The sequence below is a fragment of the Pollicipes pollicipes genome, unplaced genomic scaffold, assembly GCF_011947565.3.
Source record: "Pollicipes pollicipes isolate AB1234 unplaced genomic scaffold, Ppol_2.1 Scaffold_3447;HRSCAF=4054_pilon_pilon_pilon, whole genome shotgun sequence".
Lineage (NCBI taxonomy): Eukaryota > Metazoa > Arthropoda > Thecostraca > Pollicipedomorpha > Pollicipedidae > Pollicipes > Pollicipes pollicipes.
Genome location: NW_023596297.1, coordinates 11,476,280 through 11,502,654, shown reverse-complemented (window position 1 = coordinate 11,502,654; position 26,375 = coordinate 11,476,280). Strand labels below are relative to the sequence as shown.

General features: G+C 52.1%; 1 protein-coding gene across 1 annotated transcript; it reads right to left on the bottom strand.

Annotated features, from left to right (window-relative positions):
* Positions 1-17,182: 17,182 nt before the first annotated feature.
* On the bottom strand, positions 17,183-24,974 carry Cndp2 (Cytosolic non-specific dipeptidase 2; the record flags this gene model as incomplete). The annotated part of the gene is given in 8 exon segments (XM_037215012.1): positions 17,183-17,510; positions 18,066-18,167; positions 18,708-18,857; positions 19,510-19,731; positions 20,146-20,344; positions 21,013-21,242; positions 21,832-22,107; positions 24,800-24,974. Coding segments are annotated over 8 exon segments (1,405 nt in total), but the record flags the coding sequence as incomplete, so codon positions are not given.
* Between the last annotated feature and the right edge of the window lie 1,401 nt (positions 24,975-26,375).

The following is a 26,375-nucleotide window of genomic DNA, read 5'->3' as shown; positions in this document are numbered from 1 at the left end:
CCTCGGATGCAAGCCTTTGTATCGCGGTTCTTCACATGCAAAACGTTGTTCGCAAATATGCGTATCGTAGTCAATCGCTGCCAATTTCTTCGAGGTTTCAAAAGTGGCCACTTTCAGCCACAAGTAGCCAAAAGAAGCCATTTCAAAAGAAGACCCCTTTATGTCATCATAACATTTGCGAGGGAACCGCGAACGTTTACTTGTGCGTGCATACCTACAAATCCAACACGGCATGTCAACTGGGGGGGGGGGGGGGAGAGAAATCCCCCCCCCCGTGACAGGCGAATCCCCCTTCCCCAGGAAGCAGCCAAATAAATCCCCAGAGCAAACATTGCCTCGTCATCAGGTCACGTCCGGCCAGGTCTGTAGCCATGTGACACGTTTCAAGCAGATCTTGTGTGGAATACACACATGTTTCTGGCGGGGCAGCTAGTCGCAACTAATAAAAATAAGAAAACAAAAGATGAGCGGACGGCTGCTTTTTTAATGTCACGGATTTTAAAATTATGTCGCTTGACCTTAAAATGGCATAGATAAGTACAAATATCATGGGAAGGATATCACAAATAAAGGTTTCTTTCCTTGTGACGATGATGCTGGATTCCACTCCGATCGTTTTAATTTCAAGAACTATTGCGATGCAGGTGAGATTACGCGGGCGGCTGCCCGGTATGGAGGCGGCCAAATCAAAAGTTTTCGGCGACCGAGTGAGAAGACAGAAAGAAACCTACCAGCGGGCTCCGGTGTGCATCGCAACGGCTAAAAAACATTTTCTTAGCGAGCATAACGTAAACAGCTTTGCTCTACCCGAGTCCAAAAATGGCACTTGTTTGTTTCACTTCGGACAATGATTACGGATGTGTAGCGAGCGAAATGTCTTGAGATCTGCATTGTCCTTCGCCGTTGCTAAAATTGTTGGTAAAAAGTTGGCATTTGTCACACTTTACTCCATTGCCACGTGCCGGTCTACGATGTGCTTCTCAATGGTGTGTACGCTTTTCGTAAACGTACTTCTCCGAGGTGTTCATTAAAATGAACACGAACGCCACGTTTTTATTTTTTAAAAATCACGAACTGTACGCTTTCTTTTGTATGCGGGCAAACGGAAGGTAACATTTGTAAGCAGTTTAATGAATACTGTGGAAACGTACGCTTGCGCAGAGTCTACACACCACCCAGACCACTAGGGGATCGCTTGGTAGACTGACTCGCAGCAATGAAGTATAGTGCACCAAGAGGAGGCATAGTGCACAGCGCGTAATGCGTAGAGGCATAGAGTGGCGTTCAATGTTTGTGAAAGCGCGCTACAATGTGGATATCACGATATTAGGATCACTTAACATCCGTCCCTTCGTCCGAGGCTGAACACACATGTGCCTGCCTTGGGACTGTGTTTTGAGCAAGCGCTGTGTGAGTCATGCATGCTTAAGAACAGTTGTCTGTTCATTGTTGTGAACAGTGATGCCCGCTTAAGTTTCTTTCTAATATTATCCTAAGCGCGGGTTATCTCGGCATTCAGTTTGGCCGACTGCGTTTCGGACAGTCCTTTGCGTAGTATCGTGCGTTGGATGTGAGATCTTGATGGGCTGAGACGTTCGTGATGGTCCTGTGGTGTGCTTAATGCCTGATGTTCGTGGGAATAATTTCTAACCGTTTACTCCGTATGGGTCTCACCTTCCGGTAGGGCGGTCCCTGTGTTCCGTGCAGCCGTTTGTGTGTATTAAGCATTTCGTACTAACTAATGAGAATTGAGCATTTGTATTGAGTAAGTTGCATGAGTATGTAGCGTATTTTGAGTATCTTAATCAAGCACAAATTCGGAAAATGCTCGTAATTTCACATGTATTTTGTTTTAAACTACTTTCCTGATCCGGCTTAACCTGTCCATTATTGACAATGAGCATAGCTTTGAAATGCGAGTTTTGTCAATATATCCAACGTTTGCGTGATTAAGTAATTTAACCAATATCTCCCAGCATACTGAGGGTCAGTTAGGTGCGGTATAAGAACTTCAAACTCACTTTTATCTCAAAAAGGCCGGCGCTCACGGAATGCCCTGTTTTTATCATGCAAAAAAGAAAAACGCCATTCGACGCGACGCAGTCATGACGATCGTGTTTACCAGAGGCAGAGACGTATGGACTATGCTGACCTACGGGTCAACAAAGTTCAAGCTTGTCAACTTTTGGCTGCTGACACGTTACAAAATCACCTTGACCCCGTTAAACAGCACTTTTTAGTTTTGCCGACCCGCGGGTCATGACGTTCATGACTCATACGCGCCACACTTGTTTGCATCTGGTAAGTCAGCTACGGTTGATTGGCGTGATTCGTGTTGTGATCCGGTACGTAAAGGTACATTTTTGCATGTCAAGCGCGAACATTTTTGGGCTTTGTTGACCCGTGGGTCATGACGCTCATGACCCACATGTTCCATACTTGTTTGTCTCCCGCTTTTCGACCATGTCCTGCTATGCGGACCGCTGTTCGCAATCGTGGCCTGAAAAGATGGCTTTTGAGCGTGTAATCTTTTCTCTAAGCGTATCAGCGTTTCATTACCTTCCTGAAAGGAATTTACCCGCCTCCCCCCTCGCCCCAGGGATTTGCCCTCAAAATAGACCGTGCAATAGGATGTTTGGCTGCCACGTAAATTGTGTAAGGAATAGATACCCAAATGAAGAAAAGAAGATGCCAAGGCTCGAAATATTCTAATGTTTGCATGTGGTGTGCGTAAGTTGGCGCACAAGCTGCTTACGGTTATAACACTGGTGGTGCACGCTTGTCGTGCAGCACAAGAAGCTCGCATTAAATCTGAGGAGTGTACGCGACTTATACGCTGCCTACGCATTGCCTGAAGCACACGTCTTTGAAGCCCTGCGGCCAGGAAAATCGCAAATTGGAACGAAATAACGCGGTCGGAGATTCGAAGGTTGGAGTTGCTCGGAGGTCGGAGCGGGCGAAAAATGCGACATGAATAATCACGTAATGCGAGGAAATGTGGCACGAATGAATGCGCTTGCGAAGAAATAAAGAAATGCGTTGCGAAGAAGTGCACACACTAATAAATGAGGTACAAAGAACTGCGTTTGCGAAGGAATGTGAATAGAAAAATGGCGTACACAAATCGTTGCGCGTGCCAACGCGATGTGAAGGAGCATTTACGCCGAGAAACCAGCGCTATGCAGTGTTACACTACGAAAATCTGCCATGCGAGGCTATGAATTTATTTACACGGAGAAACCAGCGCTATGCAGTGTTACACTACGAAAATCTGCCCATGCGAGGCTATGAGTTTACGGAGATTGGCGTTCGAAGAAATGCTGTACGTATATATGCCATATGAAGCGTTGCATGCAATCTTCTACGTGGGAAAAATTAAATTGCTCAGCGCGTTAACGAAGAAAATCATTTACATAGACAAGACAGAAGTCCACGTTTGGCACACTTCAGACGTACCTCTGCTGTTGTTTTGATAAAGGCATGTTTTCGAAATATAAACCCATCTGTATCTTCGTTCTCCTGGTTTTACTCCGTGAAATTAGGCTATTACTACCGTCTTACTTATGTCGGAAGAAATGTCACACCGAGGTAGACATGCCAAATTATGCGTGTGAAGAAATGTCATACAAAGTTCTGTCCAAAATCCTTCATAAATCTCCAGCCACGGAGCGACCAGCTTTGTACTGGAGTTGTTCTTGTCTGAATGTGTCGGTGACCGTGAGGTGTCCGTGACACACAGCGTCGCTATGATTTAACAAAGACCTAACTGATGCACAACATTTTTGGCTCAGATTAGGCATTGGATTTTCGTGAGCCACGCCAAGGGTGTGTTTGTGCAGCGGAGGTTTGAAGGTCTTTTCTCTGAGGTTTTCTGGATTTTTTTAAGTCACTGAACATATAGTATCAAAATTAGGGCCATCTATATTTTCAGCATTTTTCACTTTCCGTGAAGAAAAATCGAACATCCTACCTGTGATAGGCCACAAGCGATAGCTTCTTTACCGGATCATAACGGTTACATGTTGCGTTCAACCGACCGGCAAAGCACGTTTTAGGGGAAATAATAAGTTCTGCAAGGCTTTCCTGTGCCAGCCCGCATCCTCATGATGCGATGCTATTAAATACGACTAAATCAGCTCATCAAGGGTCAGACCACGTTAAATGCATCATATTAAAAACTGACGGAAAGAACTGATTATCTGCCTTACCCTGGTTTTGCACACTTTAGATAACATTTGTCGACATTTCACCAATTTTGCAATCGCCCCCAGATTCCGTTTCGTTACTGTGCTATGCTTAGCCCTGATCCACAGAAGAGAGGCTAATGCACCGCAAGACCAGCCTCGTAAGACCGTTTAACAGATCACAAGTCTGATCCACCGCCAGCCTGTTACTGGTGTATGGTTTGGCGCATCATGGTTGAGCTGGTGTTCCTTTCCAATTGTCGTACCTTGACCACTTAAAAGTATTCAAATGGGACCTCAATTTAGTTACTGTTCCCGCTGACCTGGTTCGCCACATCAAAGGTCATTCACACTGATATTCAATGACACTAATCCAGTTCAGGTGCTAGTACGTTTAGTTTTCATTGCACGGGCCCCTGGGAGCTCTTGGTCGGTAGTGGTGGGAAAACGTGCATCTGGCGAGGTGCCAGCCAGATCCTGGTATGTACCCAGTATGTGGCAGCCCACTCACAGCCAAAGCATGACCGGAATCTGTTCATTTGTTGTCGGTCGCCAGTGCTCCAAGTCCGAAATATTCCACTTTTGATGCAACTGTTTGCTGACGACGAAATAGCACTACTGTGACGGGACGAGTGGCTGTTGGAATGCCAACGACTTCTCATATCCCTTCCATGTGTCTGGCATTTTCAGGTTTTCCTTGTTTGGCAATGCGGCACTAATAGCTTCAAAAAAGCGCGCCCAGGTGCCGGCATGATCTGAGAACTGTGCAGTGACGTGCCGCTCACCCATGACTCTCCGTGACTTCCCCCGTGCAGCAGTCATAATTGGTTCTCACAGCTGACTCACTTTACGGTCGTAAATCAGTATAGACTGGCGCCGGCCGCCGACGTCAAATGACAGCCGTAGCGTGGCAGACAGGAGCCGACACCGGAAACCGCAGCCCTACCTGCAACACTGGAAGCCGCCACTGACGCGCCGTCCAGCGGCGCCGAACGAGTCCGGCGAAACATGGTGCTGAGGGTCAAGGGGGGCGCCCCGGCGGGTGCGGCTTTGTGCTCTGGAGGCGACGCACCGCATGACATGGGACGGAGACGGCAGTTCACCGCGGCAATAGAGGCGCCCTTGGGATGGAGGCGACGGCTCACTCGAGCAATGGGGGCGCCCATGTGACGGAAACGACGGGTCACCCGGGCAATAGAGGCACCCATGGGGGGAGACGGCGGTTCACCAGGGCAATAGAGGCGCCCATGGGACGGAGACGGCGGCTCACCCGGGCAATAGAGGCACCCATGTGACGGAGACGGCGGCTCACCCGGGCAATAGAGGCACCCATGGGGGAGACGACGGTTCACCTGGGCAATAGAGGCACCCACAGGCTCTTGCAGTCAGTAGTGGAGTAACTGGTAACGATTGTACGGAAAACAGCCTATTTTAACATGTAAATGCCTTTCAGTGACCGCATCCGCCCCCTCCCCCTGAGATGTGAAAGTATGGAAGGGGATGTTTCTTTGCCAGCAGCTCCCACCCGACGACGTCTTTTGGCACGTTTTAGACAGATTGAAGAGCACGTATCTGTGGTGAGGCACCTGCTGTCTGTAAATTTAAAAAAGAAAACTGAAAACGAGAGCAGGCTTGGTTTTCATGTCAGATGGTTTTCAAATTCTGTCAGCTGGAATTTAATTGGCGGCATGAATAAAAACAAAGATCAGGACAGGGATGGCTCCAAAATTTATTTTCATGCTTGTAACGATTTTGTTGGATTCCATTCTGACTGATCTAATTGTATGACCTTCTGCGATGCAAGCGAAATGAAATAAATCGCACCACTGACGAACCGAATCGAAATCCTGCCTGCGGGCCCAGGTAAGATGGAGGCACCTACTGAAAGGCTGACACGCCCATAAGAAAACACCGGCATTTCAAAACAACTAGATCTGTCCGTGTGAGCATTGCAAAGAAGTGCAAAATTCGACGTGCCGTGATATGTTGGCTGGATGTCGTGACCGACTGTCCAGCAAAGCTCATAAATGTCTATCGTTGCCGGCTAAACGCGAGTAAACCACCCTCACCACCTTTAAACAACTCTGATATTTGTGAATCCTTGGCTCGAGATGCTCATGACTCACAACCTACGCGCTCCATACTTGTTTGCCTCAGGCAAGTCCACTACGCCGCGCGCAATGGTGTGTCTTTTACTTCAATCGAAATTTAGAAAGCAGTTTTTATGACGTCAGCAGCACAACAAATGCAAGTTGTGATGCTCAGTGAGTTCGGGGGCACGCGACATTTACACTCCACACCTAGAAAACCATGTTTCTAGATTTACGATGTCAGCAGTCAGAACTGGCATCCTGTATCTTAGCTTGGCATACTTTACAGGTTACCACTGAAGCATCATACATAAAAAATATGCCTTCCTCGCCCGCTTTCCTCCAGGAAATCAACTATGGTGCGTCGGCTGGTGCACTTTGTAGTGTAATCCGGGTAAGAAGCTTCTGTTTTTGCCGTTGTAGCAGTCAAAAATAACCATTTTGAGCTTTGCTGACCATGGGTCCCGACGCTCATGGCCCACTTTTTCATGCTGGTTTGTCTTAGGTAAATCGACTGCGCCGCAAGTGCACTTTCTTGGAATCGTGGCACGGAAAAAAATCGTCTTGAGCGTGGGAGCAGGTCAGGATTGTAGTATCCTCTTAAAGGGATCCACTCGATCATCCCAGTGATTTGGTCCCAAATAAGTCCCGAACGGTCTCAAGCCGGCGCGGGCAGTCTGGAGACGGCGGTGAGAGGGGTGAAAGGCGAGGAGACGATGACAGTTATAAGTAAAACTGGTACAGTGTCGATACAGCGGACAGACCAGAAAGAGTTTCTGGTAGCTACAGCTGAGAGCCAAGATGGCAGCCATCCAGGGCTATGAGCAGTGGTAACGGTGCTAAGGCATGAAGACGGGAGACAGCCGGGGTTACAACTAGTGGCAGCGACTCGATGCTGTGCCGACTGACAGCAGACAGGCGGGGTGCATCGCCTGGTAATACGCGTGGTGTAGTATCGAGACCACTGGCAGCTGGCCTTGGAGATACCGGCAACCATGAGTCCGTGACACGTCAGGACTGGGCTAGTCCAGGTTAAAGTTTACTGGTAGTGATGACGCGACGGCCGCCGGGGTTATGGAGCTGCTGGTAGCAGGTGTGCAGCATCGAGTCGGCCGACAGCCGTAGTCACAGCTATTTATACCGATAGCACTGCATCAAGACGGCGGACGTCCGGGTGTAGAGCAGCTGGTAACGACGGCGCGACCTCGGGCCGGCGGCCGGTCGCGGCTCGAGCTGCGGCCGCCGCACGAGAGGCGGACATCGGCAGCGGACGGCCGGAGGCGTCGCTTCGCAGAATAGCCCCGCCGCCGCTCTCTGCGCCGTCCGCTCCTCGTAAAATCCGCAAACCGACGAATTGCCGTGAACTCAATTACCTGGCGGCGGCTGCCGACTGCAGCAGCGCCCGGCCGGTGGGGAGGGGAACATCGCTGTTCGTGGGAGGGGACCGCGCCGCTCTGTCGGCGGCGGCGGCGGGGGGAGGAGGGGGCTGTATCTGCCGGCCGTTAGAGGGGGAGCTTGCGGCCCCTTTCGGTGGCGGGGGGTATCCAGTAACAACCGGCATGGCCCTGGAATGCAGTCAGCCGTCCGACTGCTGACGGTCATCACGCGAGGCCGACCGATTGTCTATCGCTGCTCGGGCGAAATGCCGCCGCACTGAGATGGCAATCGCAGCGAATTAGTCGGCTTCAAACACGTTCCCGAACCTCGGAATGTAGGCCTGAGGGTACGCCCTGGACTGAGCGCCTCCCGGAAAAGGAGAATCATTTGTACTTAACCGCGGAATGCGCTGTGGTGATAGCGCCTTTCCACGAGGAGTTACCATTACATTTGTTCTCTGCCACGGTAGAACATAACTTCCTCAAAATGGCTGCCGGGTCCGATATGCAACCACAGCAGAACCTTAGTGACTGATACTCCAGAATGCGGGTCAGGTAGATTGTATATAAGGTCTACATCGAAGCAAAATAGGCCGTCCTAGCTAATGATGCCTGCAACGTACGCTAAACCACGGGCGTAGCCAAGCGGAGTGGCACAGAGGCATGCCCCTCCCCTGAACCTAGAGATTCCCACTAGATAATGAACAATTTCACAGGAGTTTGGTACAAATGCGCCGGTTTTCAAAGGGACCTTGCACACTTGGCTCCTTACCCCCTGAGGAAATTTGTTAAGCTGCGTGTCTGCGTCAAACATTACACTAAAAGTGAGCGTTCAATAACATGCGAAGGCAAATGCAAACCTTTCCAGAGCAAACCATGGCGCGAACACCATCGTTTCCCGATCTCAAACCAAGCTGGTGGTGGCGTGGATACGCGGCAGAAATCATAACCCATTCATGAAACTGTTAAATCTTTGTTTTTTTATAACAAAAGAAACGCGACGCTCGTCGCCGCCAGCAGCGTGGGCAGAGGAGGGCACAGAGGGCGTTTGCCCCCTCCCTTAGGTTCTGAGGGGCCCAAAGAGCCTGTCGGGACCAACGATTAAAGGTCCGGAAGGCGGTCCTTAATTGTGTTTGAGCGGGCACAATGAGGGGCCGAGGGGTCTTCTGATACCAAAGCTCAAGGGCCGATTGAAGGCCGAATGGTCCAGAGGGCCGTTCAAAAGGCTGCAGGTCACATTAAAAACCCCCTCTTTCTTGTGAGGCCGTGATCTCAAATGTTAGTTGGAAGGTCTCTGGCACCGATTTTCGGGACCCCTGGGACAGAGCATTCATCTGTCGCAGCCAGAGATCACCGACACCGAATGGTCGGCTCGGCGTCGGTCTGAGCTCTGGGGGCCCATTTTCCAGGCAGGGACACGACCGGGCCCGCGATTTGCATTGGTCGGGGCCCCTGCAAACAATGCGGGGCTCATGTATCGTTCAGGGCCCCATATGGCCTAGCAGGGTGTTCTGTGTCGACAAGGGGTCTCTCGTCGGTCAGGGAACAGGGGACCTGTAGGGGAGTCGGTCAGGGGACAGGGAAATTGCTCAATAGGGATAGATACGGAACCCCAAACGACGGAGGGCCTCTCGCGTTGGTTAGAGCCGCGTGAAAATGAAAGGAAATATGAGAGCTTATGACGATTGTTCACATTGAGGCAATGGAAGGATCCTGCGCCAGTCAAAGTCCCCAGTACCGGACGGTGGGCCCTCCCACCCAATTCCAGTATGAGTCCGTTAAGCTGAACTGAAGCTTATGTGCTAATGATCGGACCACCTGCAGCGATCAAGGATGGTGTTGCGTTAATGAGGGATCCTGCGTCGATCCGGGGTCAAATGCCGTCTGTGCGGATCAGAAGGCTCCAGGGCCAGAGAGGGGAACAATGTGATGCGATGAGTGATGTGCTCGTGGTGTTCCACTCAATGGGGCCCCTTGCCCGGATATAAGGGGTCTCGTTAGTGTTGAATAGAGTGGGTTGAAATGAGTCAAAAACGAACGAGGTCATCCCATGTTTGTCTGAGAACTTTTGTATTTTGCAGAACCGACTTGTGAAACAAATAATCAAAAGCTTGAGCCTGTGCGCCCGTAATCTCGGAAGCAAGAGCAGTGATGGCCTAGGTGGCAGTTTCTATAAAACCGAACGGCATTGGACAACGCCATTAGCTACTGCGCCGGGCGCCGGGCGAGCGAAAACGACCTTTATGGAATAAATGTCTTCCGAATGTCTTAAAAAAATTAATTCGTATCGCTGAAAGATTACGCTGGGCGCATCTTTTAAACATCTATGAAATTGTCCTCCAGACAGATTAACAGCTAGGGCAACACGAAAAATAGCTGTTCTACGTTTACTTTTCTAGTTTTACCACCAGCTTCCAGAACCACTTAGTGGTGTTCTAAGGGCCAATCCGTTCAGTTCATCAATGTAAAAATCACACGGTTGAAATATACGCTCGGCTACTTTATTAATCTACGGTTTGGTGGCCTAAAGCATTGAGATGTGCTTTCAAATGCATCACCGTTCTCGGCCATCCGTTGGCCGCGGCTTAGCTTAAGCCGCGGGTCCGACGCTGCGCGGCCAACGGAGACTGCAACGCCTGACATCGCGGTTTTTATTAAGATTTGTGAGCGCTCACGCTCAAAACTACGTCACATAATTTGCATCACTTATCAATTCTGACTGAATGTTGAACATGTCTAAACAAAAATGGCTTGACCATGCTTATAAAAACTGTTGTCCCGTTTCCACCTACATTCGTGGGGCCCTTAACATCTCTGCATAGCCCAGATAATAATTTTGACAAATCTTCTGAATTATATCGGTTTAGGAAGGGCTACTAAACCACTGTAAAATATAGAGCGCCCATGACTTACTTCATGCATTCTTCTAACGTATGATTTCTAAAGTTAACTGACTACACAATTCAGACAGATTTGATCTCGCGGTAGCTTCTTGCTTTTATTTCAGTTATGGAAGGTGAAAATAAAACTCATTAAAGAAAAATGTGCCCTCATAAACAAATGGGCCATATTCGCCGATTGTTGATACTCTTTTCCTCTCACAGGGCCTTTTGTCAACCCTGTGCCCCTCCCTCACCAAGGCCTGGCTGCGCGCCTGGTTGCCGCGCACCCGCGCACGCACGCCAATGGCTGCAGTGACCATATCAGCGCTCAGAGGTCGTGACGCAACCGAGATTCGAACCCGGACCTCCGCACGTGGGAGCCTAAGGCACAGCCACTTGGCCACTATGCCCTCTAGAAATTAAAACACTTGTTGAAAACCCCTTTGCCATGCTCTTGCATCTTTGCGACGCAAAAGGCAACACGACCGTGGAGCGCAGCGCCGGTGCAGATTTGTTAGCATGACACACATTCAGCGAGAGCGGTAATTACTGGCTTCCAGCGAAACTGGCATCTAGCTCGCATGCATTCTTGCATGCCTTTTACTAGCTGAACCGTGCACGCGAAGTTATTCAAAGTCAAACAGCGATCCAACTGAAGACCTCAAACCCGGTACAAAACCAAATATAGATCAGGGGTGGAGAGCGATGATGAAAGTTGCGGTTAAATAGCGGAACGAGTCTCACCGCACCTCCATGACGAAGGGCACGGACTCAGGCCAGAGACCTATGGATATCCGGGTAAGACCTAACGTACGCCTCAATGACGATGGTCGGCACCAAGGGTGATACAAAGACTGGCGCAGCGCGCCACATCTGCGTCAGAAGTTGGACGACAGCGAATTGCAAATCCACCTGGATTTCGACAATAAATAATCCCTTTGCTCGCATCTCATTTTCTGAAGGGTGAACAGCGGCGTCATTCGGCCGTGTGGGAAAATCACACTGAGACATCTACATGGGATTACAGACGACATCTGAATCGCCTAATCTAGTGGACGGGCCGCCTCAGACATTACCTGACACACGGCGCGATTTTTGCTCGCCGCACGCTGCAGCGGCGGCTCTGTTTCGAATCTGATCACGTGTTCTGGCGCAGGCCCGACAGCGATAGTGTCCGTGCTGACGGCTCCTCTGACAATTGAAGCGGAAAGAAAGTTTTTTGCCGGGATTAACGCGAGGTTTGAGCGGCATTGTTCTGGCACTCTACGCGGTGAGGACATACCGTGCCCTTGTAAGAAACGCGACAGCTTCTGTAAGTCATTTGCAACGACACCAAATCGAACATCACAAATCGCGTGTAACATACATGTTAGAGCTATAGCTGGACGAAGCGAAAACTCTCCTGTCGGAGTTGGCATGAAAGCTTTGGCGACCTCCGTGCACGCCCACATTCAGACACCATCGCTGCCGTGCAGACTCAGCTCCAACTTCGGGAAAATTAAACGTCAAGTGTCCGGTGCCACCTGGAAAGCATATTTCTTTTTAACATAGGAGGATAATTAAATCTTACCCCGCAAGGGGGAACATCTGAGGGATTTTGACCACGACATTGAAGTTTTCGGTAGCTCGTTTACATATTTTGTAAATTATTATTTAGCAATTTAAACCTTCTGAACTTAACGGTTTGCAATTTCTCGTTTTCTCAAGGTCAAGTCGGTGTCAATTGTTCAAAAGCGACAAATGACGCTTATTTTGCAGAAAATGCGTTCTAGACAGGTTTTCTGTACTGCTTCTGTTAGTTTAATCATTCTAATGTGCATTGATATTTGTATAATGTCTTTTCACGGTCAGGTGAAGCAAGATAATCAGGTCAAGCCTTGATTTGTGTTGTCAGACAAGACCATTTAAAGGATCATTATTGTAAGCTTAATGGTGCATCTTCAACAGGTATAGAAGGGGTTTCTAACGCTGTTTTACCAGCTGCCGTGACTTGTTAAGTTATTGATACAGACCAACGGGCCGATGTGACAGCAGCCTTCGTTCTTTTGGCATGACATGGTATGCCTTAGGTCCCACCTGTCGATGTCCACTGGTTCAGTTGGATTGAGTCTTCCAGGATATATTCAATGCGTTTGGGACATGTGGGGCGGGCAGTTCGACAATGCGGGGCAATGGTGACACAAAAAAGCCCTTAGGGCGGGGTTCAAACACTAAATGCGAGTGTGCGCACACACATGAATAAAATAACATCGCAGAGATGCTTCAAGGTAATGACGGATTTTGAGGAATTATCGAAACGTAAATTTAGATTTACATTGATATGGTAGGATTTCAATACCAACGGACCCCAATGATGAACCAATTCTATTAGGTAGAAGTACGCCTGAAGTTATGCACGCACTTGTGCTATGTGCCGGGTATCAAATAAGAGAATGACTTGGGAAAGCGTCCTTGAGGAGAAGAGTCAACTTTCCTCGGTAGAACTTAATGTGGCGGCTCAGTAATTAACGCGAGATACTCGGTAGAACACAGGCATTTGGTGAGACGAGTTGATCTAGGGTCTGTGCGTGACTTCCCAACAAGCCCGGACGAACAGTATCCAGTTCTACTTGGCGCTTTGTCTCTACTGGAGAAATTCTCGCTGCGCTCTTGCACCGCGAGATTTACATCACTACCTGACCGGAAAACTACCACAGGGAGGTATGACTTGCTTATGGTAAAGATCTTTATGGAACCCCGCATCGCTCACGTTTTGGGTATACAACGCAGCTCCATTACATCCGATCTATCCTCCCCCCCCCCCCCCGCCATCCCAACAACCAGTCACGTGGCACGGAGGCCGTTCTCAACCCCGCAAAGTTCGCGACGCTCAGCTCATTCTCTCCGGACGTTATCGTGAGCACTGCATGCTAAGGCATGCCGCCGTCAACACACTAGGATCGACTAATGCTTGTTCGGCGGGCGGCCTGGAACACCATCAATCATTGCCACAAATACACGGGGTAATCTTACTTATGATGCTGTTATCCTGTTCAGAGCGGCAAGATCTTCCCGACATGTAAGTTCAGCGGTCGGGGACACGACATTTTCGCCGGATAAATACTGATGAAAGTAAGTGTTCATATGTTAGTTAAAGAGACCTGGTACGCCCGAAATATTTTTTTGATATTGCGTTTCCCAAAAGGAATAGACAATTACGGTACCAAAGACCAGCTTTCTAATCCCAACAGCCACCAGACGGCTAAACATTGCCGCAAATATGCTTTTCTACACCTGTAACGTTGCGGGATCAAACACTGCCGTGACCGAGATTACCACCACCGCTTACCGTAGCCCACGTAAAGGCTACGTTTGATGCAGCCAGAACTCTGCAGCATTATTGTAGTTTAAAGAGCGGAACCCTAGCATTATATATGCGCCACAACTATTCGGCGTAGGGACAGAAAAGAGAAGATCGTAACTTTAGAGGATCGGCCAAAAATTTGTCATATTTTGCCCCTCCTTGTAATGGCGGGGCATCTAGTCAACTCCAACAAATCCTGAACAACTGAAACAATGACGTGTCTACGTTTTCTTTTCGGTGGTGACGCTATGGGATAAAACACCGTCACGATAGAACGTCCGCCACCCCCTCTGCGTGCTTGCCTCTCTTTGAGGCCATGCTGCATTTAAAACTCTGCAAAACTAACACAGCGTCATGAGACTGAAAAGTTCTGGTAACAAGAAACCACATGAGCTACGGAATCATGCCGCAGCGTATTATGCACTCACAATTTGGATTCTCCGGGAGGCACCCCTTTCAGACTGAAAATAATCACTACAAGCAAAAGCCATTTCGTTAAAGCCGAAGACGACACGACGCAAGAATGAACAAGGAACTGCAATGTAGCATCGCTTGAGGCGCCTCTCACCCGGCCCGGTGCTGCCCGAGAGGCTGCCGGCGGCTGCGGCCGGCGGCAACGGGAGGGGCCGACTGCGCCGGAGTAGCGGGGCGGCGAAGCACGGCGGCTAGCGCACGGCACGGGGGCGGGGAAGGTCACGTTGTGGAGCACGTCTGGGTGGCCGGCGGCTGCGGCCGGCGCCAACGGATGGGGGCCGACTGTGCCGGAGCCGCGGCGAGGCTGAGCACGGCGGCCAGCGCCCGGCACGGGGGCAGGGAAGGTCACGTTGTGGGGCAAGTCTCGGTGGCCGGCGGCTGCCGCCGGCGGCAACGGGAGGGGCCGAGTATGCCGGAGTAGCGGGGCAGCGAAGCACGGCGGCCAGCGCCCGGAGCGGGGGCAGGGAAGGTCACGTTGTGGGGCACGTCTGGGTGGCCGGCGGCTGCGGCCGGCGGCAACGGGAGGGGGCCGACTGCGCCGGAGTAGCGGGGCGGCGAAGCACGGCGGCCAGCGCCCGGCACGGGAGCAGGGAGGGTCACGCTGTGGGGCACGTCTGGGTGGCCGGCGGCAGGGCGTTTCCCGCACGGTGCCGCGTTGGCTCGGCCTGTGGCTTTCGCACGGACCAGCCCCACGACATGCCACGCGATTTGGAAGTGGATAAGAGGCCTGCCACGAGCCTCTCCACGAAACCGTTTCTTTTTAAGACTCCGAGCAAATAAACAACGTAAGTTTGGCCGTGCACCAAGCGATGAAGCGAACTGAGGCTTCGGGCGTCTGTTCTGGGAGCGGCTCGTCGGCATCTGATGGTAGCGGATGCGTGCCGCGTCTTACTGACGCCGTAACCAGTGGTCGAGCTCGAGCTCCATATGCCCTCATAATCCCCTCGCTTGCCTGTACCGGATGCCGAGCGCATACCCACGAGCATTCGTGGCCGCGCCATAAATGCGGTTGGCGATGCTACAGTCCAAGTGTGAGGAATTTGTAGCTCGATTTCTTGGGATAGGGTAATGCGCAAATCTACCTCGCCCAACCGAATGCAAAGGAGCCGAATGCAAAGGAAACAAATGTAGCGTCAAGGCTTGCACGCTTGCTCATTACCTAATGCAAGTTTATCATTGCATCTGACGCCGCTTTACCTGCCCTTGCTTAGCTGAATACAACGTACACGAAGGCATCCTGGCCTGGAAGCGTGCTGGCTGGGTGCCATTCTGTTGGATTGAGCGAATCTTCCCTTTGGATAATGAAATTTTAATTGCCTTTCGATATGAAGAATTAGTTACGAGCGAGATCGCAGCTCTAACCTCACCTGAGGCGAGTGAATGAATCAATGGGTGAATGAGTGGGTAAGCGAATAAGCGGGTGAGTGCGTGATTGAGTGAGCGAACGAGTGAGCGTACAAGTCTTACAAGATTTTTCGCTTACTGAGTTTGTAGCTTGAGCAGCCCTACCGGCCCTAACCTATCCAGAAACGTTCAAAAATCGTAGGTACGAGAACAAGGATCTTTCCAGCCACTGATTGTAATTTCATACAATTTTCCTCTTCAGAAAACGCAGTTCCGTAACGTTGCCGACTGCATGAACTGTTGGACATGGCGTGCAAGCTGTTTGATGGCCGTCTTTTCCTGCCGCATTGAATACCACCACAATTTGCGATGCTAAGGTCACAGGCGACCGCAACACCGCCCAGTGTACCAAATTACCCAGGAAAAATGCAAAATTGCCAAATGGCAAGAAAGCGGATCGACACCGAGTGCATATCTCAGCAGCCCGACGCCGCAACATGAGGCTTATTCAACTGACGGTGGAAAAAACGGACAACCATGCGGGAAAAGTTCAATGTGAGCAGGCAGCTATACGCTCTTCTGTGCAAGTCATGGACACGACAGTTCTGGGTCTTTTTAGGGGTTCATGTCAGATATCAGCAGCCAAATCAGATGACGACGTGAAACTCAGTGCACGATGTGGGCGAAGGTACCAGCTACATGTCTGTAACGGATCTCGGAACTGTCCGCGTCATCGGCGCGCTGGTAACGAGCCAGCGATCGGATAGTCTCCCCCATCCGAAACCCATTTGGAATACTAGACCTCACGGCCCATGCGGAGGGAGATTGACAGGGAGGGAGGTTATGACAATGTCACAGACGTCCCTTCCTAGTGTGACCAGTCATTTATTTCACAGTCTAAAATTAGTGAGCCTGACTGAGACTCGAAGCCGGCCATTTTGCAAAACAAAGTTACTGAGAATTAGCACGCAAATGCTACAACCGTGGCATTCCGCCCGTTAAATTATCGTGACAATTAGGCTCCAGTGCACTGATCAAACCCATTCATCCCGGTTACTGCAGGCGTCTGGCTCTGTCGGCTACGTTTCTGGCACCACCCACACGATACAAATTGGTGTCCACCACGTTAGTTATGGCCTTGCTCCACCCCCGCCGCACTAGGTGCCTTGCTTAATATATTCAGGCCTCTGACTGTGACGCGGCATGAATCCGCAAACAATAGTAAAGTAGCGGGGATCAGGCTTCAATTTTGGGGGGAGAGGGTGGGGGTACCATCATAATGAACATCTCAAGGGGGGGGGGGGGGCGGCAATAATCCCTCCAGTTATCACGACGAATGGCGAACACCGTGTCTATATCTCCGCTCGAAGCCACGACTTATCACATCGTCGTCGCGGGCGAACCATCCACATCTACGTTAGGGCGTCCCCAGACTTCGGTGTTGTCGTTACCAAAATACATCGAGACCATCTCGAGCAAAAAGCAGAGAAAGAATCACGACCGCAGTGGTCCCATTTATTTCAATCAAAGATGATCAACATTAGCAAGCTTATGATTCACCATAAGGCAATAACCAGAACCGCGCCCCATATCACCAGAAGATCCCCGTCGCCATGCGACCCATCACTGCCGGCTAAGCAACGGCGCGCTGTAAAACGACATAATCGCATGGCACATCCTTCTGTCTCGAGGCACGAGCACGGGGCGACACCGCAGGCACCGCTGATCCGGCGTGGAATGTCGCCCGGCCGTCCAGCGGCGCCGCATCACTCCTTGATCTGGGACACCTCGTTCATGTACGAGCCGAGCACCTTAATCTGCCGGACCGCATGGAAGGGTGTCAGTGGCCGAGCGAGTCAAAGCGCCACCCCAGGCGGCGGGACGCGACGTACTGCGACCCGCGCACCCTTAAACACCAAATCACCACCATCACGTACTGCGGCCGGCGCCAGTGAGGGCTCCGACAACGCCTTCAGACAACAGCCGCAGTGTTGAGGTCGGTGATGAGGAGAGACATAGCTGCAGACGCTTGTCTATGTGCGCATACGATAGGTGGTTGGCTTGGCCGCAGGTAGCCGTCACACCTGCCGTTCAAGGCTCGCTGCCATACACCCGGGCAGGTGAAACTGCTGGTTATCAGGCAGAATTTGGCCCTACCACGCCCACCCGTCATACGCCAAAGGCTGCGGACAGTAATCACCACCACTAACGCCCGTTTGACATCAACTTTATGCCAAACGCAGCTGCAAACAACCAAATCGTGTAAGGAGGGCGTTTCAGCGACCCCACAAGCCAGCGGACCCGCCCACTGCGAAGCTCGCCCCGGCGGTGCCGCGCGAGACCCGCTCAGAGCCACCGGTGGTCCTACTCACGCCCTGGATGTAGTTGCGGATGTTGATCTTCTCGTTCTGCGAGTGGGCGCCGTCGTCGCACGCCCCCACCGGCAGCAGCATCACGTTCTTACCGGTGACCTCCTGCGCGCAGACGGCCGTGGCCGGTCAAGGTCACAGCCATGCACGCTCACACACGCGGACGAGAGCTCGGAGGTAAACGAGAAACCGACACGCGTTGCACTCGACGAGTATTGACGTAACCTTCCCAGCAACCATTCTACAAGCGCGAGAAGCTAGCGCACAAACGTAACACTTTCGACGTGGAAAATGGTAACTTTCGCTTGACAACAAAACTTCAAGCTTGACTTCAAGAACATTTTACTGGCAGCACACATAACAGCTGCACCGCGTCCATTTTCCTTCACAGAAAAAAAAAACACGACACGCTTCTGTCATATACTTGAACAGTATAACGGGCAGCCCATTAGTACTACAGCCATCCCGCTCAGGCACGATAACAACACAAACATGCAATTATCATCCACGGCTCTCGTGCCAGGCCACTCCCACCATCACGCTCCCCAATAACAAAACTGACCGTCACACGCACAACGCACACCCGCACGTGCGCCCGAGCACACGCAGGCGCACCCGACCCGCCGCCAGCGTCGGCACGCGCACCTGGAATGTCAGGGTGACGGGGATGCTGCCACCCTCGCGGGTCAGGTCGGGCATGACGCCGAACACCGACTTCATGGCCCTGGCGCCGGCCTGGAAGTGCGGGTGGTGCGGGTCTGTCACCCAGCAGCGGCCGCCGTGGAACATGTACGCCTGCCGGAGGAGGTGGCGGGGTCAGACCGATGCCGGCACCGTGGCCGACCGCGGCGCGCGGAGACAACGGGAACGACGCGACGGTCAGGGCCGAGAGCCAACCAGACCATCCCTGGTCAACTGGTGATTAGTTTCTGGGGGGGGGGGGGGGGGGCGACCCTGCGATCTGCGACGCTTTTTCGCCCTCCAGAAGCTGCATATATAAGCTGCAATATGAGATGAAGAGCTCAGGACACATTATATGCACCAGGAAAGTTAAGTATTTAGGGGGACATATAACCCACTAAATATCATACATTTGTCAGCGATATCACGAGCGCAGACCTGCTGCTTTCATCTTTAATTTGGATGTCTGCAACGTCTGGGATAACAGATGGGAGTTCACAAAGAGTTCGACCTTTTATAACTTCATGGCATTACATTTACACGTTAGGCAAGCGTGCTCCGTGGGCTGCATGGTCCCAACAGGTGACTTAATGTCCATTCCCAATTGACCCCCCCCCCCCCCCTCCGAGGAAAACTTTGTTTCAGGTAACTTCAATCTCAGCATATTAACTCATATAAAGATGAGCTTAAGACCATGCATCCACCTCAAAACGCAACACGAACTGCGATAACACTGCAGCCACCGCAGCCAGTCCCGCGCGCGCACCTTCATTTCGTTGGGACTGCCGCGCTTGCTCCACTGCTTGTTCAGGTAGTCGACCACACACTTCTCCACCGACTCCGGGGTCTGGTTGGGCACGATGCGGATCGAGAACTTGCCCGTCACCTTCATAGGGATCACGGTCTTGGCACCCGTCTCCGAGAACGCGCCGTGGATGCCGTGCAGCGACAGCGACGGGTGGCGCCACCTGTGCATCAGTGTCTCCGCCTACCGACAGATGGCAGCACATGTTAGAAGCCTGCAGCCACTCGGCGACCAATCAGCCGCGTTGTCCATAATTAATGCAATGTAGCGCATCACCGGAACTAATTGATGGAGTTCGAAATCAGACCGGGGAAGTGGAGTGTGTGTCAACACAGGGCAAGGCCGGGGAAGCAGATTTACTCCAGCATTTGGGCTTTGGGGCATGCCAAATGCATTGGTCGAAATGACGCCCATAAGCAGGTGTATTCACCCTACCCTCAAACGGGACTTAGTTGCGACATGAAAACACAAAGCCCATTCAGCAGGAGGATGAATGGGATTTCAAATGCATGGACCCCAAAGCCCTGGCACATATCAGCCAACCGCACGAGAGCTCCGCGCCATCTCGTCCGCTACCGCAGCGCGCGCGGTGATTACCTTATCGCCCTTGTGAATGCAGCGCTTGGCGCCGATGTCCTTGCGGTAGTCCTCCGGGTCAAAGTCGATGTTCTTGTAGAGCGCGCGCTCCTCCGCCGTCAGCGGCGTCACCTGGTCGTAGATGCCGTCCACCAGGATCTTGCCGTTGACGTCCATCAGCGTGTTCATCAGGTATATGACGTCGCCCATCGCCTCGTGCCTGTCGGGCGCAGGCAGGCGGGGCTCGTGGAGCAAGCGACGGGCGCCAGGTCACGCCACACGGCTGCAGACTATCGCGCATCACGTTGATGACGATCACGCATCACGACGTTGATGGGCGAATCAATGGAAATGGGAAAGATATGGCCTCTAAACATCTTGCAGGTTTCACAATAAGGCTATTGCCCGATACGCACCGCGCATGAAATTCGCAATCAACATAATTCACCGAGAGCCGAAACGTGGAAATACCTCTGACCGTGGCCGTATCGACATTCGCCCCCAAGTCATACGACGGAGAATAAATCAATCAGCAGGTCAAGTTCCAGGTGCAGGCGTGATCACTCGGCATTTGTTCTATTAACAGATGGCCGCTTCATGCTGGGACAAAAGGGCTATGGACATATTTCCCTTACCCTGATAAATGACTGACGGCAAGCCAAGACGTATTGCCATTCGACCACTCACGCTCTATTTCTAAGTGTTTGTGCTCGTGAACACATTCTCGAACGCTCCTACTAGGGAGGGGAGGGGTGGGGGGGGGGGGAGGAGGTACCGGACCACCGTTAAGTATATGACTGCGTGACCCATTACGGCCGGCATCTTATCTGTTGACCAAGATATAATCCTTCAGCATTTGTCCCAAGATGAGCTAATCTGCTTACTTACACGGTCCCTCCGAAGACGCCGCTGTGCAGATCCTGCTTGGCACACTGAACCTCGATGAAGAAGTAGCACACGCCGCGCAGGCCGTAGGTGATGCAGGGCTTCTCCTTGCCCAGCCAGTAGTTGTCCGAGATGCAGACGTAGTCGACGCCCTTCAGGAACTTGTCCTTCTCGGCGGCCAGCAGCTCGTCCAGGCCCTCCGAGCCCGACTCCTCCATGCCCTCAAACACGAACTGCGCGGCGGGGAGCGGGAGCCGTGAAACGGGACTGCCCCTGACGCGAGGGCCCACACTGGCGAGGGGGGACGGGGTTGTGTCGCTGAACTGGGCAGATCAAGCCCCCCCCCCCCCACGCGTCTCCGGGGACGAAGACAGCAGACCAGTGGAGCCCAACTCATGCATGCCATTAAACACATCTTGGGCAAGTTCCAGTTATGCAAAGAGACTGCTCTGCTCTCTCTCCCTGTACTCTCTCTCTCTCCCTGTCTGCTCTCCCTGTACTTCAGCTCCCCTGGCATCGCTGGAAACACCAGCACAATGAGGATCCCATTAGGTGTCCCTCTTACACAGTCACTCCCTCATGACCCGCCACCCAGGGACCGCCGCAGATCTCCTTCGGCACGGGAAGTGGAGTGCAAATGTTGGTAACGGGTTCCATCAACGTCATGCCGCCGAGCGGTAAGGGCGATTATCTGGCACTCCCGCATCCACCACTGCAGCGAAGACTGAGGGCGACACCCAGTCGACCCGCGGCTAGACTCTCTGCTGCCCGACCATTCGACAGACGCCCCCCCCCCCCCCCTGGCGGCAACGGCGAGGTCACCTTGATATTGATGGGCAGCTTCTGCTTGGTGGCCTGGAGCGCCTCGATAGCGTGCAGCCAGCAGAGCACGGGTCCCTTGTCGTCGGTGGAACCGCGGCCGAACAGCTGACCGTCCTTCTCGATCAGCTGGAACGGCTCCGTGTTCCAGCCGTCCTCGCGCAGCGCCGGCTGCACGTCCAGGTGGCCGTACACGCAGAGCGTGCGCTGCGCCGGGTCCGAGCCCAGCTGGCCCAGCAGCACCGGCGGCAGCGGCAGAGACTCGCCTGACGGCAGCTCCTGCCGGCCGCATGGAGCAGCGACGTCAGCGGGAAGGCACGAGCGTACGTACATTCCATACCGCAGCATCAAACATGTGTCCTCGTGCTCCACAGCGTGAGCCGTTAGTTCATCGCAGTGGTGTTTCCAATGAAATCGACACGCGTTCAATCGCAGTGATGATCTGCAATCTGCTCATCAAATCCACCGGAGCACTCATGTTGATACGGCGATAAGATACAGAAGTCCTTTTCCGTGGACGGTTTACGTCCGTGTGCGGGTTTGGTGACCGCGCCTTTCCTTCCGGACGGCGGGCCGCCGTCTGTGACCTCTGACCCCGCTCGGCGCTGCCCAGTCCGTAGGACAGCGGCCCTGGGTCCACCGGAGCTGGACGGCGGTAAGAGGCGGCCCGTCCACAAGTGGTCCGCTGTCCGGCCGGGCGATAGCCCCACTCTACCGCGCCTGACCGGGGCGGCGACGGCGAAGAGCGATGCAAACATCCTGATACGGTCTATCTCGGCGCCCAGCCGAGCCGTTCCCTGCACGGAACAGCATCGGCCGGCCGCTGCACGGAACAGCACCGGCCGGCCGCTGCATGGAACAGCGCCAGCCAGCCGCTGCACGGAACAGCGCCAGCCGGCCATTGCACGGAACAGCGCCAGCTGCCCGCTGCATGCAACAGCGCCAGCCAGCCGCTGTATGGAACAGCGCCAGCCGGCCGCTGCATGGAACAGCGCCAGCCGGCCGCTACACGGAACAGCGCCAGCCAGCCGCAGCACGGAACAGCGCCAGCCAGCCGCTGCACGGAACAGCGCCAGCTGCCTGCTGCACGGAACAGCGCCAGCCAGCCGCTGTATGGAACAGCGCCAGCCGGCCGCTGCATGGAACAGCGGCAGCCGCCCGCTGCACGGAACAGCGCCAGCCAGCCGCAGCACGGAACAGCGCCAGTCGCGTTGCCCACTACACGGAACACCACCAGCCGGCCGGCCGCAGAAACGCCGCTGGCCACCCGCTGTTGACTCATTGGGACAGGGGGCAGAATGAGAGGACTTATTTCGCTACCGCAAAGGATCATGCCTGACCGGCTTTTGTGGGAACACGGCCAAATGAGGCAGACCTGAGATTCTGCGCCGAGAAGAAGCAAGTCAGTTTCAGGTGCTTGTTACCTTACCCGCACGTATACCGCTTAACATCGCATGCAATATTTAAGCCAGTTTATGAATGTGGCAAGAGCTACGGCACCTCACCGCGAAGAAGGACAAAGTAACAGTTGCCACATAACAGCCGCAATATACCGGTTGCCCAGCCTGCGGTCCGGCCACTCGATTGCATCAGTTGACTAACGACCGGTGGTAAAAGAGGCCCTCGTGGCGGCCATATCACGCGAGCAAAGATCGCCACTTCAGCCGACCTGGGATCTCCAGCTCCGCAAAACGAGCCATGTCTGACTTCAAGCCTAAGTCGGGGGCGAGGTGTCTGCAATAGGTGCCTGCTTGAAATAGCTCAGAACATGGCGGCAGATCCAGAGCACGAGTGATGGACCATCCGGCGCAGCGTGCATTGGGTGTGGCATACCGCGCCCTCACCCCATAGGCAGCATGCGCGGCATAGCTGCATTTTTCAAGGTAATATTGGTGGTCCTGCGAACAACATGCGACTCCCAAAAACGTGGCAGGTCTAGCAGTACTTCTTAGTAGAGGCATTGGTTCTCTCGGCTCTCTCTCTTAAACTGTACAACACAACAAAGAAAAAAATGGAACAAACCACTGGGTTTGACTTTTGACTCCATTACAGCACGCAAGTCAAAAGTTTGCGACGCTTCGCCAAATTAACCCGGAAAGTTACGAATGATTGGTTACAACTAATTAGCTTTGAAATGTTCGCTACGCAATATTTGTCACGGCTGATTGGTTACAAACAATTAATTACAAATGATTGGTTACAACTTAGCCTAAAGTTAGTGGTTACAAATAATCGCACTCGTTTGGTGCACTCCAGCCAACGCAAAGTAGCCCATAAAATAGCCTGTAACTATGAGGACTATGAGGACCGTACGATAAGACCACAGCAAATACCGATGCCTTCCCAGGTTTTTGAGATCACACAACATTCTGTCACGAGAAGACTGAGCACAACCGTCGTCTTGGGGAAGATAAGTTGGGGAAGTATGGCTGAAGCTCTCTGGGTGTTAAGAACAGGGTCAATCAGCAATATTTAGGTAGCACAGCATAGGGACATCATTGTAAGGAAAATTCATGCAACACCAAGCTGAAGCAATAATGGCTTCGACGTCTGAAATCGCTCTCCATGTCTTTTCACATCGCCGGCTCGACGTTCGAATCGTTCCGTTCTGCTTTCTGAGCGTCTTCTCCAGACGAGCACCATCAGAGTCTTAAACAGTTTCCTGGTCGAACGCAAATAAGAAAATAACCTTCTATTTGAAGCGCCCTAGTGCACTAGCCCAGATCCGAGTGTAACATACCTGTGCGGTGTCAGCAGATAGCTTTCCGTTCCCGCTCCCCAACCGTCTGCCGCGTCCCAGCGCGCGGGCCCAGCACCGGCAGTCGGCAGTCCTCACCAGTCGCCCCGACCTGGGCCGCACAGCAGCCCTCCCAGCCACCCCTGCCCCAGGACATGGCCCAGAACCAGCAGTCGAACCCAGGGCCGCACAGCAGCCCTCCCCAGCCGCCCCCACGAGGCCTGCACCGGTCACCTGTTTGCCGACGTCGCGGTACTCGACGGTGGCGCCCAGCTTCTTGAGCCGGTCGCCGACCCAGTGTACCATGCGCACGATCTCCTGGCGCGTCTCTGGCCAGGCTGACACAGACTTGATCTCCACCGCCTCGCGCAGAAGGTCGATGTAGTGCGACTGGTGGTCGTCCACGTACCTGCGACCGCGTCGGCAGTTGTGAACATGTTGCTTAAATAACAGCAGGCTCTAAAGGTTCCCTCCAGTAGACTGAAGTGGCCCACAAACAGAGGGCATTGTTCACTGAAAGCTTACTTAGCTAGAAAAGACCTCTCCAATCCTCAAGTTGTAAAAGCATAAAATGCCTGTGAAGGTTTGTCTGTCCAGTACACTGAGTTCACTATGGCTATGGTCTTCCTTTTTGTTTGCATATTATTCATTAAAAAAGCAAAATAGGTTGAAACATACATCACTTATTATCTCCTGATAGACAAATGCCTCAATTTGCTCCTTTTCCTGTTATCACTGCACAAACTTCTTTTGTAAGTGCTGAAATGACAAACCAGGACTATCTAGCAATTTACTCACTGAGGTCCTTACAGCCAATTCATAATCATCTAAAAAATAAAATCAAGCTATGCCACTATAGCTGTAAAAAATAGGACTGGACCTCTTATATAATCACACATTACCTATGAACAGGCTATCAATTTGCTGCAGAAAGCTCACATTTCCAGTTCTAACACTGTAAGTACTACTCTCTGGTTGGCAGCATGCTCGAAGCTGGTACTAAGTTTGTGTGCAGCCCAGTGAAGATTGCACTGCAGGTATGTCACTTAAAATTTAGTACCTTGACAATTTGATGCTCCTATTCATGACCTGAAATTTAAATTTATTGGTGAGGTAGATCAACATGTATATATCATGATATTAAATAAGGATACAAATTTACAACTCATTGGTGTTGATCATAACAACTCAGACAAGCAGGGTACTAAAATTTAGAGCCAAAATCAACACAAATTGTGATGATTTTTATCAGTGTTGCTCAAGCCTGCCATGGTGCACCTGATAACATAATATGTCTGTGCTATCTATATATGAGCAGACTGAACTGTTTATGTGTATAAGCACCAGGAACCACCCAGACTGCAAGCAATGCTTACCACCAATGAACACAAGTGGTAATGCAAATATGGCCTGACACCAGATATGAAGCATTGAGAAAAGCAGGAAGGTATGTACCTTCCTAGCTGGAGTAGGGAGGGCAGCACATATTAGGTAGGAAAAGAAGGACACCACAATTTTTCCAAGACACACCCTAGTGCTAGAGGCATTTGTGTCTGAGTTATTGTGGGGGGGAGGCGGACTAGGCAGTGCACAGCTAATGGCTCAGTAGATGTGGAGTATGACCTAAGCAAGACCAGACTGAAAAACATGTGTTATTCTGAACATTTCCTGTATGGCAGCAAGATTACTGGCCACAATTTCTGGGCATGTATGTCCTAAATCTGAGTACTTGGTGTTTGGTGCATGGTCAGCATCAATTTCACCACACAGACAGTGTTTCACTAAATTGTGACATAGCAAACATGAATCG